We start from the raw sequence: 26,121 nt of genomic DNA on the forward strand, positions 1-26,121 counted from the left end.
GAATGCACCGAACAATGGAGTCTTAGAATACAAATACATGAAACAAAAACTGATAAAACTGAAAAGAGTCAAATTTATAATTATAGTTGACAACTATGACAAAGCATTCTCAGCAGTTGATGTGACTGTTGGACAAAAAAAATCAGAAAACATGTAGAAGATATGAACAACAAAATGAACCAACATGTTCACACTGACATACATGGAACGTCATCCAACAGCAAAATACACTTTTGTTTTTTCAAATGCCCATGGAACATTCACCAAGATAATAAACAAACAAATTTAAATTTAAAATCATTCACCAGTGTAATAAACAAACTAATTTAAAATCATTAAAATAATACAAAATATGTTCTCTATGGAATCAAATTTTAAATCGATAAGAGAAACAGAAGGGAAACATAACCAAACATTTGAAAATTAAATAACACACTCCTAAAATAGTCCATGGGTCAAATAATACTGAAAGGGGATAAAAATACATTGATGTGAATGAAAATGAAAATAATGGTATATCAAAATATTTGAGACCTATCTAAAGGAGTGCAGAGAGGTAAATTTATAAGACCAAATGATTATCAGAAATGAAGAAAGGCAGGGACATGTGGGTGGCTCTGTTGGTTAAGCATCTGTCTTCGGCTTAGGTCACAGTCCTGGGTTCCTGGCATGGAGTCCAGCCTCAGATCCCTTTCTCAGAAGGGAGTTTGCTTCTCTCTCTGCCTTCTCTGCCTGCCACTCCCCCTGCTTGTGCTCTCTCTCCTTCTGAGAAATAATAAATAAATAAATCATTAAAAAAAAGAAATGAAGAGAGGTCTTAAATCAATAATTTAATTAAAATCTAAGTACCTTATTCTAGGAACTAGAAAAAGAAGAGCAAAACAAGCTAAAGGAAACAGAAGGAAATAAATAATAAAGATGAGAACAGAAATCAATAAAACTAAAAGCAGTAAAACAAGATAAATCAATGAAACAAAAAGCATTTTTTGTAAAGGGCAACACAATTAAGAAAATTGCATCAACACTGATAAAAAAGAAAAAGAGAAGTTACAACTTATCTATATCAGCAATAAAACAAAACATCACTATATCCTTCAGGAATATTATGAGTGTGGGTGCCTGTGTGGCTCAGTTGTTTAAGCAACTTTCTTCAGCTTGAGTCATGATCCCGGGATCCCACATCTGGCCCCCAGCTCTGTGGGGAGTCTGCTTCTCCCTCTGACTTTCTCCCCTCTCATGCTCTCTCTCACTGTCTCTCTCTCAAATAAATAAAATATTAAAAAAAGAATATTTTGAGTGTATTAATAGTATCCTTAAAAGATACTAATCTTAAATAATCTAAGGATCACAAAGCATTTTTTTAGTGGTTAGATTCAAAAACAGAACAAACACTGTCTCTCCTCAGACACCTATTTCTTATGTGCATTGTGATAGAACAAAAACCTACAAATGTATGAATCACAAAGTGAGTTGACCAAAGTTGTACATAATAATTTGTATAAATCACTTCAGAAAAATAAAGAGAAAGAAATCATTTTATTTCCAGGACAGAAACTATATTTACATATTTTTAGACATTTTATTACTACTATTATTAAAACATATTTTAATTTTATTAATATTAAACATTTTTATATAAATTCAATTTTTTGTTTTTGTCAGTACTTATGCACTCATTATTTTTTAAGATTATTTATTTATTTGAGAAACAGAGAGAATAGGGGGACAGAGGGAGAGAGAATCTCAAGTTGAGTCCATGCTAAACACAGAGCCCAGTGCAGGGCTTGATCCCATGACCCTGAGATCATGACCTGAACCAAAATCAAGAGTCAGACAACTGACTGAGCTACCCAGCTGCCCACGTACCTATGCATTTAAACATAAGTAAAGTCTGTGTACATTTTTTGTAGTTTGTTCTTTTCTATTGAACATTATTTTACACACATAATTTTATGTGCTAGATACTCTCTGCTATTGCCATTTTTTAAAATTATTTAAGAGCTTTATTAACGGGTGCTTGCCGTTTGTTGGCTTTTGAAAAAATCAAGTTGTAAACTCTTATTACAAATTAAAAATGAGGTTCTTAAAAATCTCAACTTGACCAGATATGAAACAATTTAAAAACCTTTAAAGGTGTATTGAGAAAAACCAGGCTTTTTTTTTTTTCTTAAAAAAAAAAAAAAAAACCTTTATCATTACCAAAAAGAGACGTCTTTAGGTAAAAATAATAAAAACCCCATGCTGCATAGATAATGCAGATAGTTCTATCTGGTCAATGGGCAAAAGCAAGCACTTAAGGTTTTCAGTTCCAATCTTTTGTTCATTTCTTATTGCTGGAATTTCATCTTCATTTCTTCATGTTGGATGACTAAACCGGATGATGGTAGAGATGGTAAGCCGGCACTTACTCAGCCCCGCCCTGCTCAGCCTCGGGAACAGACGAATTCTCAGCTGGTGGATCGGCTGCTTTTGTGTCTTTGTCATCTTGTGGTTTAGGGTTTTCTGGGCGTCTGTGTCGGTAATTGAAGTTGTGGCGGTACCAACATTGAGGTGGCTGCTGACCCTGGGTCTCATCTCCTTGATTTTCCTCCTCGTTGCCATCCTCTCTAGGTTGTCTTTGGCGAGGAGGACCCCTGCGGAATCGTGGTCTATAACCCCGATACATATTCTGTCTCACTGGTCTACCTTGTTCTCCTGCACCCTGGTTGTCAGCACCTTCCATCACTTCTCCCTGCACAGGAGGGTTGGAATACTGTGGTCGACGCCCATAGGGTCTCCTCACGTAGTAAGGTGGGAACCGTCGCCTGCGGTAGGGCCGGCGCTGTTGGGCCTGGCCTTCGGGAGCACTTTCCGATCCCTTGTTCTTTTCCCCACTCTCCCTATTCTGGTAATTTTGCTTGTAATTGCGTGGAGGACCCCTGGGACGTGGATAGCGTCTATAATGGTTACGGTCTGCTGCATATTTACTGCCTTGCCCTGGAACTCCACCAGGGCCTGTCACATTTGCTGCCTCCGCATCCTTTTCTCCTTCAACAACATCAAACTCCACAATCTCTCCATCTCCTACACTGCGAAAGTACTTCCTGGGGTTATTCTTCTTTATGGCAGTCTGGTGTACAAATACATCTTCCTTGGTGTCATTCCTGTTGATGAAACCATATCCATTTCTTACATTGAACCATTTTACTGTTCCCAAAACCTTTGTTGCGATGACCTTCTTGTCCCCTCCAGCAGGCGCCACCAGTGTGAGGCCGACAGGGCCGTCGCTCCCTGCGGCGCTGCCAGCGATGCCCGACTTGGTGTCTGCAGCCCTTAGAGCGGGGGCGGCAGGGGTGGGGCGGCGGGCGGCTACTGGGTCTCGGCCTCGCTGCTCCTGGTTGCGGTGATGGTGACTGGGGCCGGTTGTGGCAGCTGCGGCTTGTCCCGGGGTGTGATGGTAACTAGGCCGGCGGCAGCAGTGGAGCTGCTCAGGGCTCTCTGCTATTGTCATTTTTATTTGACACAGACTATTTATTTGACACATGATGTATATCATGATACTTCATAGTCTACTTATCCACTCCACATTAATTATTTTATGTTGTTGCTATAATAGAACACATTGCGCCCTAGCTGATATTTCCTAAAAACCTAGACCAGAGCTTTAAACTCACATTGACTGAGTTGTACTCATCTTAAATTTATGGATCAATTATGGATTTAAGTTTAGAGTCAAATTAACTTTATTTCAGGCTTAGTTGTAAGCTTGTCTTCAGGTTCCATGATTTCAGTTCCTGGATCATCTCCAGTGCCTGAATTTCCAAATTAAAAGTTTACCTACTACTTTTTTACTATAACCTCACTAGCACTTGTCTCTTCTCTTCTTGGTGATAGCCATTCTAACAGGTGTGAGGTGATCTTTCGTTATAATTTTTATTTGCATCTCCATGATGCTTAGTTGTGTTCAGGGTTCAAACTTGTAACAAAGAGTAAATAAGCCATAGGGACCTAATACACAGTGTAATAAATACAGACAAGAAAATATTACTTTAACGATTTAATGTGGTAAATATTGCTTCAGTGGCAATCATATTACCTAAACATATTAAAGTAATACACTGTATACCTTAAATTTATAAAATGTAAGATGTCAAAATTATTAAAACTGAAAAATAACAATAAGATAAAATTTACCTACTACTTAGGTCTTTGGAATAAAAAAGCCTGTCTTAGTCTTACCAGTTTTGTTAATAATTGATGTTTTCTCAATGAACTGCAGCCTGCCATAGATTTAGCAAGAACTTCTAATAGGTTCCTCTATGACTTTGTGCAGTCTGAAATTTATAACCAAATATTTGTTACAACTTACTCTATCTCCTTGAAAAGAATTGTCTGATTGTCTATACCATCATTTATTTCTGCAACTTTTTCTTGAAGTCAAGTTCTGCATACTTGCCTGAACTTAATTCCATCACCTACTACTATTAGCAACCACAATCTATATTGCTGTAGTATCAAATTCCTGACTCTTTTTGTTGGGTTTATTTTGCTACTGACAGATAAGTTGAGTCATTTTTTATTCAATTAACAAATTCATACAAAATTTCAGGCATTATTCCAAATACAGAGTATTGCAGTAAACCAGTCTACAAAATACAGAGTATTGCAGTAAACCAGTCTACAAAAATCCTGTCCTCATAGGACTGTCCTCAGAGAACTTATATTCTAGTGAGGGAAGAGAAAGTTCTGATACTCATCTTATTAAAATCACTGCCAGGCACACCTTTATAAAAAATATTCTTTATGCCTTTCTGGGTTATTTTCTTGGTATCTGTTGTGGTGAAAAAAAGTGAAAAAGTAACTGGTTCACCAGATCCACTTTTTTTTTTCTTTCTTAGCACATAGAATATGTTCCCTCAGCCTCCTTCCCAGTTGGGTGTGGTCCATGATTGAATTGTAAATAACAGAATCAAGTATAAACAAAATGTTCCATTTCTAGGTCATTTAAAACCTCCTCTATGACCCCCACTCATGCTCTTTCCCCATCTGTTAGCTGGATACAAAGCTGCATGCAAATGAGCATGGTGACATTGGAAGCAGTGTAGTGAAGACAGTGTAACATCAAGATGAATACAATCTGGGAGTGCCTGGGTGACTCAGTTGGTTAAGTGTCTGCCTTTGGCTCAGGTCATAATCCCAGGGTTGTGGAATCTAGCCCTGCATCAGGCTCCCTTTTCAGTGTGGAGCCTGCCTCTCCCTCTGCTTTCCATTCCCCTTGCTTATGCTCTTCCTTTCTCTCTGTAAAATAAATAAATAAAATCTTAAAAAAAAAAGAACAATACAATCTGGATCCAGTACAACAATTTGCAGGAAAGCTGTGAAACAGTTTACTTTTATCATCATTGAGCCATTGTACCATTTTGTTATTGCTTATTATAATTGTATAGTGGTTCCATCAAATTATAGAAATAGTTTGATGGTTCTTGGTACAGTTTAATATGTTTTTATCCACAAATTTTTCTAATTTATAGTGTAACCATCAATATGGGACTGTTTTCCCACAGCCCTAGCACTATTGATTTTTATTCATATATGTTGATTGACTTTTTTATTTTAACAAATTTATCATGGCATCTTCATTTTAATTCATATTAGTATTATTGGAAAGATGGCTATGTATTTTCCATACTGTTTGTATTTTCTCATGTATAAATACTATCAAAAATCTTGTGCTTTGCATACTTACTAAATTGCATCTGAAATTGCATTCTTGTCTATAATTATATTTTTATTAAATAAGGAGATTTGAATGTGTGAAGTTTCTGCTTACTTTGTCTAAAAGAATTTCATCTTCCCCCCAAATATGTTTCTCTTGGATTGCAAGAGAAAGCAGGAACAAAGGCACACCTTTTATTGCAACAAAATTATTCATTCTTATTATACTGGCACAGTTACATTCTTTTCTACAATCATTCATCTCAGGGATTTCAATAAATTGTGCAATAATTTATGTTTTTAATTTGTTTTTCCAGAATTTTCTCTCAGACTTCTGCTTAGATAAAAGTGTTAATCTGCTTGTTTGTTCAGTATGTGTTGGATTATATCAATTTGAATGAAATTATTTTTCCTTATATTCATTTAACCTTGGATTCTTAGGATAAACCCTACTTAGTTATTGCATTGGCCACAACTTCTGTGCCTCCATACCCTCAGTGCCATAGTCTTCTGGAACTTCAGTTATTTAATGCAATGATGCAATGGCCAATTTTTCTTGGACCTATATGATTCTGCATCTTAGGGACTCTTAAATCATTTCAGAAGGGTCTTCTTTTTACTGATGTGATACAGCCATGTTGATAACCACATAGCCTGAATTTGTGACTTTTACTGGAATTTAACTTCCTGAGTATGCACTGGTGGTATTGCATGGTGCCATTTGGAAGCACAGGTGAATTCACTCCCTGTGGGATAAATTTTGGCCAATGGAAAGCAGGATCCCATGATCAGCTTCAGAGTCCTCCTGGGTGACTAAGTTAAAGTATCAGCCAAATGATCAGCAATGTCTCTTGGGGGCTTTTCATGAAATGGAGGTTAGCACATTACTGTATCACTTTGTATGGTTTCCCCTACTTCCCTATTTCTTTCTTTCTTTCTCTTTGTTGTTGTTGTTGTTCACTCGTACTATCCTGGGATTCTGCTTCCTTAATAAGACATACCACTTAATCATTGTCTCAGGTTCTATATTCTACGTAATTTGGGCTAATATAATTTGTAGGGGAAGTATTCGTAAAGATAGACCCCTAGCATGAGATTTCACATTTTTCCTGTCCACCCTCTGAATGAAATAAGGACTCAATTCTGATGAGAAATGAAATGGTAACCTCTGACATGCTGGGACCTCACATCTGCTTAAGCCTTTACCTGTGATTAATTGGAATAAGCTACATATGGAGGGTGAAACTCTGGGAAATCAAACAAAACAGTGGTAATCATTATGGAGTCAATAATAATTATAATATCTGCAGAGAATGATGCCTGCTTTTTATGGAACCTTAAATTTTGCAAAATGAAAATGTTTGGCTCAGGGTAGTTTGTTACCCACTTGAGGTATCACCAGTATAATACAACTGATAAGGTCTCCCTTTCAGAACTGAATCACTCATTACACCAGGTGCTAGGAGTTGTACCTGCTGAGTGGTTCTCTGGGAATTACCCTTGTTTCAAGGTAGCTGCTTTGGTCAAAATAAATGACCCTCCTTGGGGTCAGCTTACATCTAAAGACTCTTGATGCTAGGGTGCAAAAGCCTGATCCTTCTGCCTCAATTTGGGACATTTCTGAAAGCTTAACCCTGTATCACATTTTAACATTCTGCTCAATCCTACTTTCCTTCCTCCCTAACATTGTTTTCCCCTACAAATTCTACAATAAGTCACCTCAGATTCTTCTTTCAGGGAAATGGAAGCAGTAACAGTAGGTGCGGGAAGCGTTCCTAGGGAGCAGACTCTAAAACGAGATTTCGGTTCTTGTTTAACTACCATTAAGATGTTGGGATGTTGGGAAATACTTCACCATTTACGATTGGGGGAAAACAGTCCCTTGTTAAGTACAGTAGTGGAACAATTATTAAAACGTTTAACAGTGGTACTACAAAAAGATACTTTGTACTCACACTTCAAAAAATATTTATAGAAGGGAACACACTAGTTGATTCAATATCTCAGGTATCTTAAAGATTTATGGGGATGTGGAAAGGGATGTAGGTAATGTTGGGTGGGATATGAAATAGGTAGACCCTATGGCTTATTCATGTATTGGAGAAAGACAGTGACAGATTGTGAATGATTACTTGACAATTGAATTTAAAATATGATAGTCAGAGGGCCTCCTTGACAATATATAAAGTTATTTGAATCTCCCAGGACTTAATCTTAAAGCTACCAAAGAATCAGGAATGGTGGAATTGTTAACAGCAGCAAACTACTACAAAAATATCTTAGGCTCAATTTAATGTTATTAGGCAAACTTCATCTATAATTAATTCTCATAAACCATTATTTCAGAAGTAGTTTCTAGAATCATAAAAAATGCAGTCCTTGGGTCCCGGCTCATTTCATTTTTCAAAATATATTTAAGATACATTCATGTTTTGGTATGACTTGATAGCTAATTCCTTTTTACATTGAATAGTATTCCATTGTATGGATGCACTGGAGGTTGCCATTCATTCACCTAATGAAGGACATATTTATCATCTCTGAATTTTGGAGATTATGAATAAAGCTGCTGTATACATCCACATACAAGATTTTTATTCTTCTAAGTTTTTTTTCTTCCTAGTTTTTATTTAACCTCAAGTTATTTAAGATTCAGTGCAATATTAGTTGAAGGTGTAGTATTTAGTGATTCTTCACTTAGGTACAACACCCAGTGATCATAATAACAAATGTCTTTCTTAATCTCCATGACTTATTTAACCCATCTCTCCACTCACTTCCCCTCTGCTTCTTGGTTGTCCTCTCTCTTCCCCCCCTTATGTTTCTTTGTTTTGTTTCTTAAATTCCACATATAAATAGAATCATATGGTGTTTTCCTTTCACTGACTGACTTATTTTGCTCAGCATACTTCCTATCTCCATCCACATCATAGCAAATGGCAAGATTTCATCCTTTTTGATGGCTAAGTAATATTCCATTGTACATGTATACTACCTGTTCTTTATCCACTCATCAGTTGATGGGCATTTGAGCTCTTTTGACAATTTGGATATTGTTGATACTGGTGCTATAAACACTGCAGTGCATGCATCACTTTGAATGAGGCACACTTGCTTGAGAAGAGAAATACTGGCAGAGTATAAGAGGCATGAGACTTGGTATAAGTGGATTAGGTAGCTTCTGTTCTGTGCTGTTGTATTTACTATAGGCATTTCTGCATTTATACTGAGAGGTAGGAAGGTAAATGGCACCAGCCAGCTCCTTTGTCCCTAGAAATGGATCTTACTGCTTACTGCACTCAAGAAAGTGCTCCCAGAAGAGGGAATAATCTTCCTCCATGTGTCCCTAGGGATTTTTTTGATTGCCATTTCACACTGTCTGCATCTTGATTGTTTGTCTTCCTTCCTTCCAGGAGCAGTGCAGTGCCTTCTGAGCTCTATCCTAGGCAAGCCTGCTGACTTTTAAAACTTCAGGCTTCAGGGACATGGTGTGGACAATGGCCTTCACTGGTCTTCTGGGGGCTGGTCTTACCCTATTGGGACCAAGACAGGTTTTCCCAAAAATGCCAAGTGTACCAGAGCACAGGGATGTGAAACTTAGAACAAGCAGACAAGGCAGCCAGTGTCAGGGCCAAGTTGCTCTTGGTAGGAGACTCTGTCTATGCTGATAGGTGGTGGAGGGAAATGACACCTTCCAGCTCTTTTGTCTCCAGAGAGGGGTCTCTATGAAGAGTGAATAATACCCCACACACACATTGTGTGCCCCAGGAATTCCTCATATCCTGTCATCCGCCCCTGGGTTCTTTGCCTGCTTTGTCTCAGGAGTAGGGAAGCACCACTGGGGCTCTATCCCAGCCAAGCCTGCTGACCATTAAAACTACATTCTTCAATTTGGTTGCAAAAACTCATGAAATCAAACCCTCTAATTTTCCCATCCAATGGCTTTGGAAAAGTGTTCTTGTGCATTTCCCTATGTCTTCCTCTCTCTCTTTTACCTCTCTCTGTGACCAGGCTCCCTCCTCCTCCACAGGACTCATGATCCATTTCTCCTCCAAATCACATCTCCACACTTCCTCCTTCCTTCAATGTGGCCTCTTATTTCCCTCTAGTAGTGCAGGTTTTTATTTTTTTTTTCTGTCAATCCTCAGGTCAATCTCTTGGGTAATCAGAATGATTTGATAATTACCTAGTTGTGTTCAAAGGATGAGATGAACCTAGGGTCGTCCTACTGTGCCTCTATCTTCACATTCACATATAAGTTTTATGTAATATTGGTTTTTATTCCTCAAAGAGAAATATCAAGGTGTAGACTTTCTGGGTAGTATGGTAGGTGTTCATACAACTTTATAAGATACTGACAAACATTTTCAAAGTAACTATACCGTTTTGCATAAACAGTAGCAATGTATGAGAGTTTCAATTGCTTCATATTGTTTCCAGCACTTGGTGTTTTCTTATTTTTTGGTTTTATTTTCCTTTTTTTTAATGCTACTCTGATTGGTGTCTAGTGGTATCTGATCATGGTTTTATTTTGCCATTTTCTGATAACTAGTCATGTTAAGTATCATTTTATATATGCTCATTTCTCATCTATATATTTCTTAGGAGAAGTAGGTCTTCTGTTATTTTGCCCTTTTAAAAATTGTGTTATTTGTTTCTTGTTGTTGAGCTTTGCACATTTTTAATACATATCCTTTGTCAGAAATGTGATTCACAGTTATTTTCTCCTAGGTTGTGGCTTATAGTTTTATTATCTCAATAGTGTTTTTCTTTTTTTTTTCATTGTGTTGTTAGTCACCATACAGTACATCATTTGTTTTTGATGTAGTGCTGCATGATTTATTGCTTGCCTATAACACTGAGTGCGCCATGCAATCTGTGTCCTCCTTAATACCCATCACTAGGCTCACCCATCTTCCCACAACCCTCTCTTCTTTTCTTTTTTTTTTTTTTAAATCAGGGGAAAGCGCGAACGCAGTCCCCCACTACCACAAATTATGCAGTCGAGTTTCCCACATTTGGGGAAATCGCAGGGGTCAGCACATCCGGAGTGCAATGGATAAGCCTCACCCTGGGAAAACCACCTTCGTGATCATGGTATCTCCCCTCTCTTCTAAAATGCTCTTTTTGTTTCACAGAGTCCATAGTCTCTCATGGTTCTATTCCTACTCTGATTTCTCCCCTTCAACATCGATTCAAAACCTATGGGATATGACAAAGGTGGTCCTAAGAGTGAAATTCATAGCCATCCAAGCCTCACTTAAAAAAATAGAAAAATCCCAAATACACAAACTATCTTTACATCTGAAAGATCTGGAGAATCAACAACAAATTAAACCTAACCCATGCACATGAAGGGAAATAATTAAGCGTGAACAGAGATCAATGAATTAAAAACCAGTAGTACACATTAACAAATCTAGAAGCTGGTTCTTTGAAATAATTAATAAGATCAATAAACCACTGGCCAGACTTATACAAAAGAAAAGAGACAGGGCCCAAATTAATAAAATTATGAATTAAAGGTGAAAGATCATGACTAACACTACAGGAACAGGAGTAATCATCAGAAATTTTATCAACAGTTATATGTCAATAAGTTAAGCAACCTAAAAGAAATGGATGCTACCCTGGAAACTTGTAAACTCCCAAGACTGAAACAGGAAGAAATTGACAACCTGACTAGACTAATATCTAGTAATGTGATTGAAGGAGTGATCAAAAACCTCCCAAAAAACAAGAGTCCAGGACCCAATGGACTCCCTGGGGAATTCTACCAAACATTCAAAGAAGTAATACCTATTGTCCTGAAGCTGTTTCACAAAATAGAAAGAGAAGGAAAATTTCCACTCTTTCTGTGAGGCCAGCACTACCTTGATCTCCAAACCAGGCAAAGACCCCATCAAAAAGAATTTCAGACTGGGGCACCGGGGTGGCTCAGTGGGTTAAAGCCTCTGCCTTCGGCTCAGGTCATGATCCCAGGGTCCTGGAATTGAGGCCCACATCGGGCTCTCTGCTCAGTAGGGAGTCTGCTTCCTCCTCTCTCTGCCTGCTTCTCTGCCTACTTGTGATCTCTGTCCAATAAATACATAAAATCTTAAAAAAAAGAATCTCAGACCAATATCCCTGATGAATATGGATGCCAAGATTCTCAACAAGATCCTAGCCAATAGCATCCAACAGTACATAAAAGGATTATTCAACATGACCAGGTGGGTGTGATAGAACACATAAATAAGAGAAGAGACCAGAACCACAAGGGCCTCTCAATTGATGCAGAAAAACCATTTGACAAAATACAGCATTCTTTCCTGATTAAAACTCCTCAGAGTATAGGGATGCAGGCACTATACCTTACCTTAATAAAACCCATAGCAAATATCATTCTCAATGGGGAAAAACTGAGAGCCTTCCCACTGAGATCAGAAACATGAGAGGGATGCCTACTCTCACCACTGTTGTTCAACATTGTAGTAGAAGTCCTAGAAACAGCAATCAGACAACACAAATAAATAAAAGGTATTCAAATTGGCAAAGAGGTCAAACTCTCTCTCTTTGCAGATGATGTGATATTCTATGTGGAAAACCTAAAAGTCTCCACCCCCAAATTACTAGATCTCATACAGCAATTCAGTAATGTGGCAGGATATAAAAACTAATGCACAGAAATCAGTTGCTTTCTTATACACTAACAATGAAACAATAGTGTTTTCAAAGAGCAAAATTTCATTTGCTATTTATAAAGTCCAATTTATTATCTTTTAAAATATTTTATTTATTTATTTATTTATTTTGTCAGAGAGAGAGAGCACAGGCAGGGGGAGGAGGAGGTAGAGCAGGCAGAGCAGGCAGAGGGAGAAGTAGTCTCCCTATTGACCAAGAACCCTAGGTGGGACTCCATCACAGTACCCTGGGATCATGACCTGAGCTAAAGACCAATGCCTAATTGACTGAGCCACCCAGGCATCCCCAGTTTATGATTTCTTATTTTATTTTATTTTGATTTTTTTATTATGTTCAGTTATCCACCATATAGTACATCATTAATTTTTGATACTTCAATGATTCAACAGTTGTTTATAACACCCAGTGCTCATCACAACACATTTCCACCTTAATACCCATCATGGAGCTACCCTATCCATCATCTCCCTCCCCTCCAAAATCCTCAGTTTATTTCCTAGGGTCCATAGTCTCTCACGGTTTGTCACCCTCTCTGATACCTCCCCTTCAGTTTTCCTTCCCTTCCCCCATGGTCTTCCATACTATTCCTTATGTTCCATTTATGAGTGAAATCATATGATTTTTAAATTATATCTTTCCTTTAGTGTGGAAGGTAGAAATTAATTGCCTAATCTAACATCACATTCTTTTCTCCTATGATTTCTACTTAAAGTTTTGTATTATGCTTTTTTTAAAAGATTTATTTTTCAGAGAGAGAGAGAGCACACACAAGCAGGGGGAGCAGCAGGCAGAGGGAGAAGTAGGTTCCTCACTGAGCAAGGTGCCTGATGCAGAACTCCATCCCAGGACCCTGGGACGATGACCTGAGCTGAAGGCAATCACTTAACTGACTGACCCACCCAGGCATCCCTATACTATAAGATTTTACATTTAATTCTGTGATCCATTGGGGTTAATTTGTATATAATATTAGATATAATGATATAAATTTAATATGCATAATTTCATTTAAAGTGTATAAATATAATGTTTGCCAGAGGAAAATACTATCATTTCAGTGGTTACATTTAAAAACTTCCTTTTATGGGGCACCTGGGTGGCTGGTTAAGTGTCTGCCTTCAGCTCAGGTCATGATCCCAGGGTCCTGGGATCAAGCCCTGGAGCCTGCTTTTCCCTCTCCTTTTCTCTCTCTCTCTCAATCTCTCTCTCAAATAAATAAATAAAATATATAAAAAACCTTTGACATGTAACACTTCTTATTGTCAAGACATCTTAACAAACTAGATATGGAAAGAAACATTCTTTAATTGATAAAGAAAATTTATCAAAAGACATAGTATTTCTCATACTTAATGGTGAAAATGTAGGCAATTACTGTCAACATTATTAGTATGTCTTCTCTGACCACTTCTTTTTAACATTGTATTAGATTAAAAAATTGATAGGTAATGAGATTAAAAAGTAAGAATCAAAATTGTTATTCACTAACAATATGATTACATAAACATTCTAAGAAAATCTACAGATGTGCTATTAGAATTAAGAATTGAATGATTGACTCCAGCAAGGAAGTTAGATAAAAGATCAAGAAAATTGACAGTACAGACAAAAGGTTAATATCCAAGATCTATAATGAACTCCTCAAACTCAACACACACGAAACAGGCAAACACATCAAAAAATGAGCAGAAGATATGAACAGACACTTCTCCAATCAAGACATACAAATGGCTATCAGACACATGAAAAAGTGTTCATCATCATTAGCCCTCAGGGAGATTCAAATTAAAACCACATTGAGATATCACATTACACCAGTTAGAATGGCCAAAATTAACAAAACAGGAAACAGCATGTGTTGGAGAGGATGTGGAGAAAGGGGAACCCTCTTCCACTGTTGGTGGGAATGCAAGTTGGTGCAGCCTCTTTGGAGACCAGTGTGGAGATTCCTCAAGAAATTAAAAATAGAACTTCCCTATGACCCTGAAATTGCACTCCTGGGTATTTACCCCAAAGACACCGATGTCGTGAAAAGAAGGGCCATCTGTACCCCAATGTTTATAGCAGCAATGGCCACAGTCGCCAAACTATGGAAAGAACCAAGATGCCCTTCAACGGATGAATGGATAAGGAAGATGTGGTCCATATACACTATGGAGTATTATGCCTCCATCAGAAAGGATGAATACCCAACTTTTGTAGCAACATGGACAGGACTGGAAGAGATTATGCTGAGTGAAATCAGTCAAGCAGAGAGAGTCAATTATCATATGGTTTCACTTATTTGTGGAGCATAACAAATAGCATGGAGGACAAGGGGCATTAGAGAGGAGAAGGGAATTTGGATAAATTGGAAGGGGAGGTGAATCATGAGAGACTATGGACTCTGAAAAACAATCTAAGGGGTTTGAAGTGGTGGGGGGGGTGGGAGGTTGGGGTACCAGGTGGTGGGTATTATAGAGGGCACGGCTTGCATGGAGCACTGGGTGAGGTGAAAATATAATGAATAATGTTTTTCTGAAAATAAATAAATTGAAGAAAAAAAAGATCAAGAAAATCAAATAAAATCAAGAAAGTAATATATATATATGTGTATATATACACATATATATGTATATATACACATACATCTCAAATTCTTGAACTTTATCTATATTCATACAGAAAATATACCATCAAAAAGATTATATCCAGGGGACCTGGGTGTCTCAGTGGGTTTAGTGTCTTATTCTTGATTTTGGCTTGTCATGATCTCAAGTTTGTGGGACTGAACCCCGCATGGGCCACTGTGCTGGGCATGGATTCTACTTGAGATTCTCTCTCCCTGTCCCTCTGCCACCCCACTTTCTCTCTCTCTCTTTCTTAAAAATAGAAGATCACATTCACAACAGCAACATTATAATAGCAGTAGGGGAGATAAACTATAATCAAAACAAGTAAAAATAGGGGTCATGCAAAAAAAAAATAGCTCAAAAAAAAAAAGTGTTACCAGTTATGCCAGGATATAGTGCAGTCAGAGCCAACCTCACACAACTTCAGAGAATGTGACATTTGAGCAAAGACTTGAAAACAGTGACTTAGGTAGTCAAGGAGAAGGGCATTCCAGCAGAGGAAATAGAGCAATTGCTCAAAGGTGAGAGCATGACTAACTTAAGGTGAAGAATGGCCAAGAGTTCAGTGCATAGCTTAAGATCACTGACATACATACAATAAAACACATAATAAGATATTCACTGAAGTGAAATTGGGAACACAACTATCCATAAATAGCAGAATGGATAGCTTGTGGCATATTTATTCACACAAGGGAATATTATGTAACAATGTGAATAAATGTTTTACATTTGTCAACATAAATACCCCTAATATAAAAAGTTGACTAAATCAGCAAGCTATAAAAAAGATAGAAATAAATATATAAATGTTAAAACTGCACATATCAATTACTTATAGATATAGGTATATGGTTAATGAGTTCATGCTTATGAAAAAAATATAAAAACATGGAAAAGAATAATACACCATTTTTAGTAGTTACTTCTAAAGGTGGCAATTTTGAATCAGTAAGTAGCCCAAAAGGGCCTTCCTCCATATGTAATTATTTATTTATTTTCAAATAGACTATTATCATTTATTAAATATGGGTAGTGGATCCTTGGGTAATTGATATATTATTCATTTTATGTGTTTCTGATACATTCACATGATGTGATGAAAACTTGGTTTTATATGCAACTGAATTACTGAACTCTAGATCTGAAACTAATGTTGTACTATGTGTTGCTTAATTAAATTAAAAAAATATAATTAATTCAAAAATATTCTCTGCTAGAAGTAAGCTCTTCCTTTTAGGCATTCTTGTTCCTGTCACTTATATACAGAATTTTTCATATATATATGTTTTTACTGCACTTTAGGTCTTTAAGGAGGTAGATAGTAGTTGCATCATTTACAAAGTTCCCAAAACACTTAGTATAGTGCTTTACACAGAAAGAATATTAGATAAACCTGTGAGAATTATTAAAATAATATAAAATTAATGTACTTCTAATTGTCATTGTTGATTTTCCCCATGTTTGTGATTAGGATGATTGATAGGAGTACAGAATAGAAGAAAAATATATGAGATATTGTCTATATGCTTATAAATTTTAAATTAAGCTTTAGTTAAAAGCAATACAAAACAAACAAGCAAAAAACTCAGGTGGCCAATCTTGCCTGAGTGTAGTGAAGAGGATATAGTCTGGGGTGGTTGACACCTAGATTTATGAGTATATAGAAGCATGTGTATTGGCTTATAAAGAAAGTCTCACTACTGCAGAATAGACAAGGGGAGAAAATAGTCCTTCTAGATCAGTACTTATAAAAAGGAGTAAGGCAGTAAGCTAAAATGCATAAAAATTATGCTGGGAAATGAATAATTTACTTGACGTGTTAGTAATTTTTAATGATAATGAAGGTCATCTGTCACCTACACAAAGAAAGCATATGCCTTTCAGTGCGCATTTGTATATTTAATTTTAACAGCCTTGAATGTGGTTAGCCAGATAATAAACTTAGTTAAAAGGTTTTTCTTCATTTCAAATTACTGATTTGACAAAAATATAACTGGTAATTCAAAACGTGTAACATTTGGTCCTTGGAAAGAGAGGCTTGGCTTGACTTTGTTTTCTCAACTCCTAACATTCAAAAAAACCTCAAGTGGTTCTGTATGAAGAAAATTCATCTCTCATTTATACATGACAGAATGCATCCATAATAGTTCATATAGATTTAGAATTGAATTCTTAATGCAATCAATATTTCTGTGTGAAGCTCTTTCTCAATATACCATCAAGATATTTTTCAATATACTATCACATTTTTAGTTCTCTAAGTGAAAAAAAATTATTGCAATTGTGTATGCAATATATATATATATAAAATTGTGATATATATATATATCTATATATATATATCTATATATATATATATAAACATTATATATATATATATAAACATATATATAGATATATATATATATCCCATATTCATATATTGTAAATGTGAAAATAGGAGCATTTCAATGAAAGGTTAATATGATGACTTTAATTTGGTGTTTCAAACATTAAAATGGTGTCTTAACTAAATTTCTTTAATAGAAACATTCCAGCAATAAGAACAAAAGAAATCTAAGAGAGTTGTGTGCACTGGGCGTGGTTTTAAGAAGTCAGTAAGGTTGAGATATTTAAGTCAAATATTCTGAGTTATTGATAGCTTTGTAGACAGTTTAACCTGGCACTATGCTGAAAAAACTAGTCTGTATTGGTTAGATGAAAGTCAAACAGGTTTTCTCCTGATGGAATATGAAGTTGTGACAGAGACACTGGCAACTCTATATTAATAAACTTGCTATCTCTTGGAATTCAGGATTTTAGAAAGGTTATTACATGACACTTGACATCACGTCATTCTCATTTTGTTCAACTGAGATTTCCTTTTTTATCACTTATTAGTAATTATAATAATTTCTTATATTTAAATAATGTTTAACAGGTTTACAGTTACTTGATGTTTATTATTTCATTTCCTTCCCACAAAAACCTATGACTGGTAGGAATATGCACTTTATAAATGATGAAACTGAGCTTGTAGAAGTTTTATGACTTGCTTGAGGTCAATGATCTGTTAGTAGCAAAGATCAGATTGAAATCCAAGTTTGGAGAGCTCTCCAGTGTTCTTTAGAGTAAGGTATGGTGTTCCCTCACTATTTAAAATAAAAAGCATAAACATTACAAAAACAAACCTTTTGCCTGAGAAATTTTCAGAAATATTTCTGAAGAACATAATACAGTTTACATCTTTTCCTCTAAGAAATTGAAATATTTTTTTTTCTTTTTCTTTCCACTTTTTCAATACAGTAGTACTACTTATCAATTCTAATAAGGGCTAGTATTATAAATGTATATTTCCTACAATATTTTTTAAAATATAGGAAAATAATGGTCACTTGAAATTGTGATGGTAATATATCTTTTTTCTTTAAGATTTTATTTGTTTATTTGATAAAGACAGAGACAGAAATAGTGGCAGAGAACATGAGTGGGGAGGAGAGGGAGAAGCAGTCTCCCCACTGAGAAGAAAGCCCTGACATGGGGCTCAATCCCAGGAACTGCAGGATCATGACTTGAGCTGAAGGTAGATGCTAACCAACTGAGCCACCCAGGCACCCCAATGATGAGTCTTTATAGGAAGACACAGGTTAGATCTCATAAATATGTAATATGAGAAGTTCTCAAAGCCTATGACAAAGGCATTCATTCAGTTAATCAAAATCTGTGAATTTAACAAATATTTGTTGATGATTCTAAATAAGAATCACATTATGTCTTTGAGATAAAAATGAGCATAAGACATGGCTTTTTGTAGGCTCTGGTAAGTAAAACAGAATAAAAAGGAAAGGAGAACATGTTAAGCACAATTCCTGTTTCATGGAGTTTATTTCCTACAGGGCATAGGGTGTGAAAAATATGTACTAAGCTTTTCTAAAGGCCGAAGCTTGCCAACAATGATTAACTTTGTAATTTGACTTAAAAATCAAGGGTTAGGCAGAGAGAAAGGAAAAAGAGTGACAGTATAAGCAAAAGTGCTGAGATAGAAATGGACTGTTCTTATTTAGGTGATGAAATATTATGAAAGCAATGTTTAGGAAAGCATTCTGGGGAGAGGAGTCAAGATGGCAGAGAATTAGCAGGCTGAGACTACTTCAGGTAGCAGGAGATCAGATAGATAGCTTATCTAAAGATTGCAAACACCTAAAAATCCAATGGGAGATCGAAGAGAAGAAGAACAACAATTCTAGAAACAGAAAAGCAACCACTTTATGAAAGGAAGGACTGGTGGAGAAGTGAAACCAAAGCAACAGGAAGATAGACTGCGTGGGAAGGGGCTGGCTCCCAGCAAGCAGCAGAGCAACGGAGCACAAAATCAGGAGTTTTAAAAGTCTGTTCCCCTGAGGGACATCGTTCCAGAGGCTAAACCGGGGTGAAGCCCACATGGGGTCAGCATGGCCTCAGGTCCTGCAGGGTCAAAGAAGTATCAGGGGTGTATGAGTATCACAGAGCTTGCAGGTATTAACATGGGGAAGCCAGCTAGAGAGACAGAGATGAGGAGTGACCTCACAGCTCGAGGTTACCTTGAACCAGTTGAAGTCTCAGTGAGCTCGGAGCGTGGCCGGAAGCCAGGGAGATGGTGCTGTTCCCTGAGGGTACACTGAGGAGTGGGGACCCAAGCCCTCGGCTCCTCCAGGCCGGAGACCAGGAGGCAACCATTTTCATTCCCATCCTCCGGAACTCTACGGATAGCGCTCAGGGAACAAAATCTCCTAAAAGCTAACCCAAGCAGATTACTCAGCTGGCCCCTGGTGAGGGCTGTGCAATTCTGCCTGGGGCAAAAACACTTGAGAATCACTATAACAGACCCCTCCCCCAGAAGATCAACAAGAAATCCAACCAGGACCAAGTTCACTTACCAAGGAGTGCAGGTTCAATACCAAGGAGAGCAGCGGAATTCCAGAGGACGAGAGAGCAAAGCACGGGATTCATGGCTTTCTCCCCATGATTCTTTAGTCTTGCAGTTAATTTATTTTTTTTTCTTTTTCAATTTTTTTTCTCTCTTCTTCTGTTAAATTTTTTTAACTTTTACCCTTTTCTCTTTTTAACATTTTTAACTATTTTATCATATATATATATATATATATATATATATATATTTATATTTATATTTTTTCTTTATTTGTTTTATTTTTTTAATTGTTTCTTTCTTTTTTTTTTTTGTCTTTCTGAACCTTTTTTTTTTTTCTGAACCTCTTTTTATCCCCTTTCTCCCCCTCACGATTTGGGATCTTGTCTGATTTGGTTAAAGCATATTTTCCTGGGGTCTTTGCCATCCTTTTAGTATTTTACTTGCCCCTTCATATACTCTTATCTGGACAAAATGACAAGACAGAAAAATTCACCACAAAATAAAAAGAGAAAGGGGCCATACCGAAAGCTAGGGACCTAATCAATACAGACATTGGTAATATGTCAGATCTAGAGTTCAGAATGACATTTCTTAAGGTTCTAGCCAGGCTTGAAAAAGGCATGGAAGATGTTAAAGAAACCCTCTCAGGAGATATAAAAGTCCTTTCTGGAGAAATAAAAGAACTGAAATCCAACCAAGTTGAAATCAAAAAAGCTATTAATGAGGTGCAATCAAAAATGGAGGCTCTGACTACTAGGATAAATGAGGCAGAAGAAAGAATTAGCAATATAGAAGACCAAATGACAAAGAATAAAGAAGCTGAGCAAAAGAGGGACAAACAGCTACTGGACCACGAGGGGAGAATTCAAGAGATAAGTGACACCATAAGATGAAATAACATTAGAATAATTGGGAATCCAGAAGAAGAAGAAAGAGAGAGGAGAGCAGAAGGTATACTGGAGAGAATTATTGGAGAGAATTTCCCCAATATGGCAAAGGGAACGAGCATCAAAATCCAGGAGGTGCAGAGAACCCCCCTCAAAATCAATAAGAATAGGTCTACACCCTGTCACCTTATAGTAAAATTTACAAGTCTTAGTAACAAAGAGAAAACCCTGAAAGCAGCCCAGGAAAAGAAGTCTGTAACATACAAAGGTAAAAATATTAGATTGGCAGCAGAATTATCCACAGAGACCTGGCAGGCCAGAAAGAACTGCCACGATATATTCAGAGCACTAAACAAGAAAATCATGCAGCCAAGAATACCATATCCAGATAGGTTATCATTGATAATAGAAGGAGAGATTAAAGCTTCCAGGACAAACAAAAACTGAAAGAATTTGCAAACACCAAACCAGCTATACAGGAAATACTGAAAGGGGTCCTCTAAGCAAAGAGAAACTCTAAAAGTAGTAGATCAGAAAAGAACAGAGACAATATACAGTAACAGTCACCTTACAGGCAATACAATGGCACTAAATTCATATCTCTCAATAGTTACCCTGAATGTTAATAGGCTAAATGCCCCAATCAAAAGACAAAGGTATCAGAATGGATGAAAAAAAAAAAAAAACCTTCTATATGTTGCCTACAAGAAACTCATTTTAAACCCAAAGATACCACCAGATTTAAAGTGAGGGGGTGGAAAAGAATTTACCACAAGACATCACAAGAAAGCAGGAGTGGCAATCCTTATATCAGATCAATTAGATTTTAAGCCAAAAACTATAATAAAAGATGAGGAAGGACACTACATCATACTTAAAGGATCTTTCCAACAAGAAGATGCAAGAATTTTAAATATCTATGCCCTTAACATGGGGGCAACCAACTATATAAACCAATTAATAACAAAATCAAAGAAACACATTGACAATAATACAATAATAGTAGGCGACTTTAACACTCCTCTCACTGAAATGGACAGAACATCCAAGCAAAAGATCAAAAAGGAAATAAAGGCTTTAAATGACACACTGGACCAGATGGACATCACAGATATATTCAGAACATTTCATCCCAAAGAAACAGAATACACATTCTTCTCCAGTGCACATGGAATATTCTCCAGAATAGATCACATCCTGGGTACTAAATCAGGTCTCAACTGGTATCAAACAATTGGGATCATTCCCTGCATATTTTCAGACCACAATGCTCTGAAGCTAGAACTCATACACAAGAGGAAATTTGGAAAGAACCCAAATACTTGGAGACTAAACAGCATCCTTCTAAAGAATGAATGGGTCAACAAGGAAATTAAAGAAGAATTGAAAAAATTGATGGAAACAAATGATAATGAAAACACAATGGTTCATAATCCGTAGGACACAACAAAGACAGTCCTGAGAGGAAAATATATAGCGGTACAAGCCTATGTCAAGAAGCAAGAAAGGTCTCAGGTATACAACCTAACCCTACACCTAAAGGAGCTGGAGAAAGAACAGGAAAGAAACACTAAACCCAGCAGGAGAAGAGAAATCATAAAGATCAGAGCAGAAATCAATGAAATAGAAAACAAACAAACAAAAAACCAATAGAACAGATCAACGAAACTAGGAGCTGGTTCTTTGAAAGAATTAATAAGATTGATAAACCCCTGGCCAGACTTATCAAAAAGAAAAGAGAAAGGACCCAAATAAATAAAATCATGTATGAAAGAGGAGAGATCACAACTAACAACAAAGAAATGCAGACAATTATAAGAACATGCTATGAGCAACTCTACGACAACAAATTTGGCAATCTGGAAGAAATGGATGCATTCCTAGAAACATATAAACTATCACAACTGAACCAGGAAGAAATAGATAACCTGAACAAACACATAACCAGTAAGAAGATAGAAACAGTCATCAAAAATCTCCAAATAAACAAAAGCCCAGGGCCAGATGGCTTCCTGGGGGAATTTTATCAAACATTTAAAGAAGAACTAATTCCTATTCTCCTAAAATTGTTCCAAAAAATAGAAATGGAAGGAAAACTTCCAAACTCATTTTATGAGGCCAGCATCACCTTGATCCCCAAACCAGACAAGGATCCCATCAAAAAAGTGAACTACAGACCAACATCCTTGATGAACATAGATGCGAAAATTCTCACCAAAATACTAGCCAATTGGATTCAACAGTACATTAAAAGGATTATTCACCACGACCAAGTGGGATTTATTCCAGGGCTGCAAGGTTGGTTCAACATCTGCAAAACAACCAATGTGATACAATACATTAATAAAAGAAAGAACAAAAACCATATGATACTCTCAATAGATGCTGAAAAAGATTTTGACAAAGTACAGCATCTCTTCCTGATCAAAACTCTTCAAAGTGTAGGGATAGAGGGCACATACCTCAATATTATCAAAGCCATCTGTGGATAACCCACCACAAATATCATTCTCAATGAAGAAATAATGAAAGCTTTTCTGCTAAGGTCAAGAACATGGCAGGGATGTCCATTGTCACCACTGTTATTCAACATAGTACTAGAAACCCTAGCCTCAGCAATCAGAAAACAAAAGGAAATTAAAGGCACCCAAATCGGCAAAGAAGAAGTCAAGCTATCACTCTTCGCAGATGATATGATACTATATGTGGAAAACCCAAAAGACTCCACTCCAAAACTGCTAGAACTTGTACAGGAATTCAGTAAAGTGTCAGGATATAAAATCAATGCACAGAAATCAGTTGCATTTCTCTACACCAACAACAAGACAGAAGAAAGAGAAATTAAGGAGTCAATCCCATTTACAGTTGCACCCAAAACCATAAGATACCTAGGAATTAACCTAACCAAAGAGGCACAGAATCTATACGCAGAAAACTATAAAGTACTCACGAAAGAAATTGAGGAAGACACAAAGAAATGGAAAAATGTTCCATGCTCCTGGATTGGAAGAAAAAATACTGTGAAAATGTCTATGCTACCTAAAGCAATCTACACATTTAATGCAATTCCTATCAAAGTACCATCCATCTTTTTCAAAGAAATGGAACAAATAATCCTAAAATTTATATGGAACCAGAAAAGACCTCGAATAGCCAAAGGAATATTGAAAAAGAAAGCCAGAGTTGGCATCACAATTCCAGACTTCAAGCTCTATTACAAAGCTGTCATCATCAAGACATCATGGTACTGGCACAAAAACAAACACATAGATCAATGGAACAGAATAGAGAGCCCAGAAATAGACCCTCAACTCTATGGTAAACTAATCTTTGACAAAGCAGGAAAGAATGTCCAGTGGAAAAAAGACATTCTCTTCAACAAATAATGTTGTGAATATTGGACAGCCTCATGCAGAAAAATGAAATGGGACCATTTCCTTATACCATACATGAAAATAGACTCAAAATGGATGAAGGACCTCGATGTGAGAAAGGAATCCATCAAAATCCTTGAGGAGAACACAGGCAGCAACCTCTTCAACCTCAGCCACAGAAACATCTTCCTAGGATCATCGTCAAAGGCAAGGGAAGCAAGGGCAAAAATGAACTATTGGGATTTCATCAAGATCAAAAGTTTTTGCACAGCAAAGGAAACAGTTAAAAAAACCAAAAGACACCTGACAGAATGGGAGAAGATAGTTGCAAACGACGTATCAGATAAAGGGCTAGTGTCGAAAATCTATAAAGAACTTAGCAACCTCAACATCCAAGGAACAAATAATCCATTCGAGAAATGGGCAGAGGACATGAACAGACATTTCTTCAAAGAAGACATCCAGATGGCCAACAGACACATGAAAAAGTGCTCCATATCACTTGGCATCAGGGAAATACAAATCAGAACCACAATGAGGTATCACCTCAGACCAGTCAGAATGGCTAAAGTTAACAAGTCAGGAAATGACAGATGATGGCGAGGATGCGGAGAAAAGGGAATCCTCCTACACTGTTGGTGGGAATGCAAGCTGGTGCAACCACTCTGGAAAACAGCTTGGATGTTCCTCAAATTGTTGAAAATAGAACCACCCTATGACCCAGCAATTGCACACTGGGTAGTTACCCTAAAGATACAATTGTAGTGATCCGAAGGGGCACGTACACCCGAATGTTTGTAGCAGCAATGTCTACAATAGCCAAACTATGGAAAGAACCTAGATGTTCATCCACAGATGAATGGATAAAGAAAAGTGGCATATATACACAATGGAATACTATGCAGCCATCAAAAGAAATGTAATCTTGCTATTTGCACCACATGGATGGAACCACATGGATATCATGCTTAGCGAAATAAGTCAAGTGGAGAAAGACAACTATCATATGATCTCCCTGATATGAGGAAGTGGAGATGAAACATGGGGGCTTAAGGGGGTAGGAGAAGAATAAATGAAACAAGATGGGATTGGGAGGGAGACAAACCATAAGTGACTCTTAATCTCACAAAACAGACTGAGGGTTGCTGGGGTGAGGAGAGTTGGGAGAAGGGGGGTCCGGTTATGGACATTGGGGAGGGTATGTGCTATGGTGAGTGCGTGAAGTGTGTAATCCTGGCGATTCACAGATCTGTACCCCATGGGGATAAAAATATATTATATGTTTATAAAAAATAAAAAATAAATAATTAATTAAAATTTAAAAATAAAGAGCATTCTGGTAGTTACATAAGGTCTGTATCTATAGCGTTTAACCCCTACAATGCACACTGTCTTTGAAGATGAAGTTTAATTTCCTTTTTTTTTTTGCTTCCTGTGCAACTGTATCAAATTCTCAGACTGAAACTTAAAGATTACAACCAACCTGTTAGGAGGAGAGAATAAATTCTTATACCTTGAATGTTAGAATCTCCAATAATTTATTCCAACCAAATGGTGTGTGAGGTTGGGGATGGGAAAGACACAGTGAAAGGTGTCTTTCACTGGTGAAAGGTGTGGGTGAGTGATTGCACTTTTCATTCTAGTCTATTTATTTTAGAATATCTGAAATCCAGTCAATGGAAATAAGATTATTTTCCAGTTCATTGTGTGAATCTTACATGAAAGACAAAAAATTGAACCAGGAGCTGAGCATATCTAATTCATTTCCCAATGTAGATTTAAGAGAGGGATTTTCCCATAAATAAGTGGAATGAGAATGCATCCAGGTAATTTCCAGTATAGAAACCATATAATAGTAGCTTCATTTGAGGATGATAGAAAAGAAAGCAGCAGAACAATAACAAAACATAGACCCTGTGAAGAAATTCTTTATTTCTCCAGAGATTTCAAAAATGAAAATGAATTTGGTAAATACCCTC

The 26,121-nt window shown here is 36.8% G+C and overlaps 1 protein-coding gene and 1 non-coding gene across 2 annotated transcripts in view; both read right to left on the minus strand.

Annotated features, from left to right (window-relative positions):
• Nucleotides 1-2,284: 2,284 nt before the first annotated feature.
• Nucleotides 2,285-26,121, minus strand: part of LOC122896567 (Y-box-binding protein 1-like) — a 141,694-nt gene continuing 117,857 nt past the window's right edge. Inside the window, 2 exon segments of the mRNA XM_044234711.1 lie at nt 2,285-3,331; nt 3,334-3,480. Of these exon segments, the coding sequence (XP_044090646.1) occupies nt 2,405-3,331; nt 3,334-3,480 (1,074 nt within the window). The 3' untranslated portion in view covers nt 2,285-2,404.
• Nucleotides 10,652-10,815, minus strand: LOC122897704. Its single transcript, XR_006382594.1, has one exon. It is a non-coding gene; the product is annotated as a U1 spliceosomal RNA (small nuclear RNA).

The sequence above is a fragment of the Neovison vison genome, chromosome X (assembly GCF_020171115.1).
Source record: "Neovison vison isolate M4711 chromosome X, ASM_NN_V1, whole genome shotgun sequence".
Lineage (NCBI taxonomy): Eukaryota > Metazoa > Chordata > Mammalia > Carnivora > Mustelidae > Neogale > Neogale vison.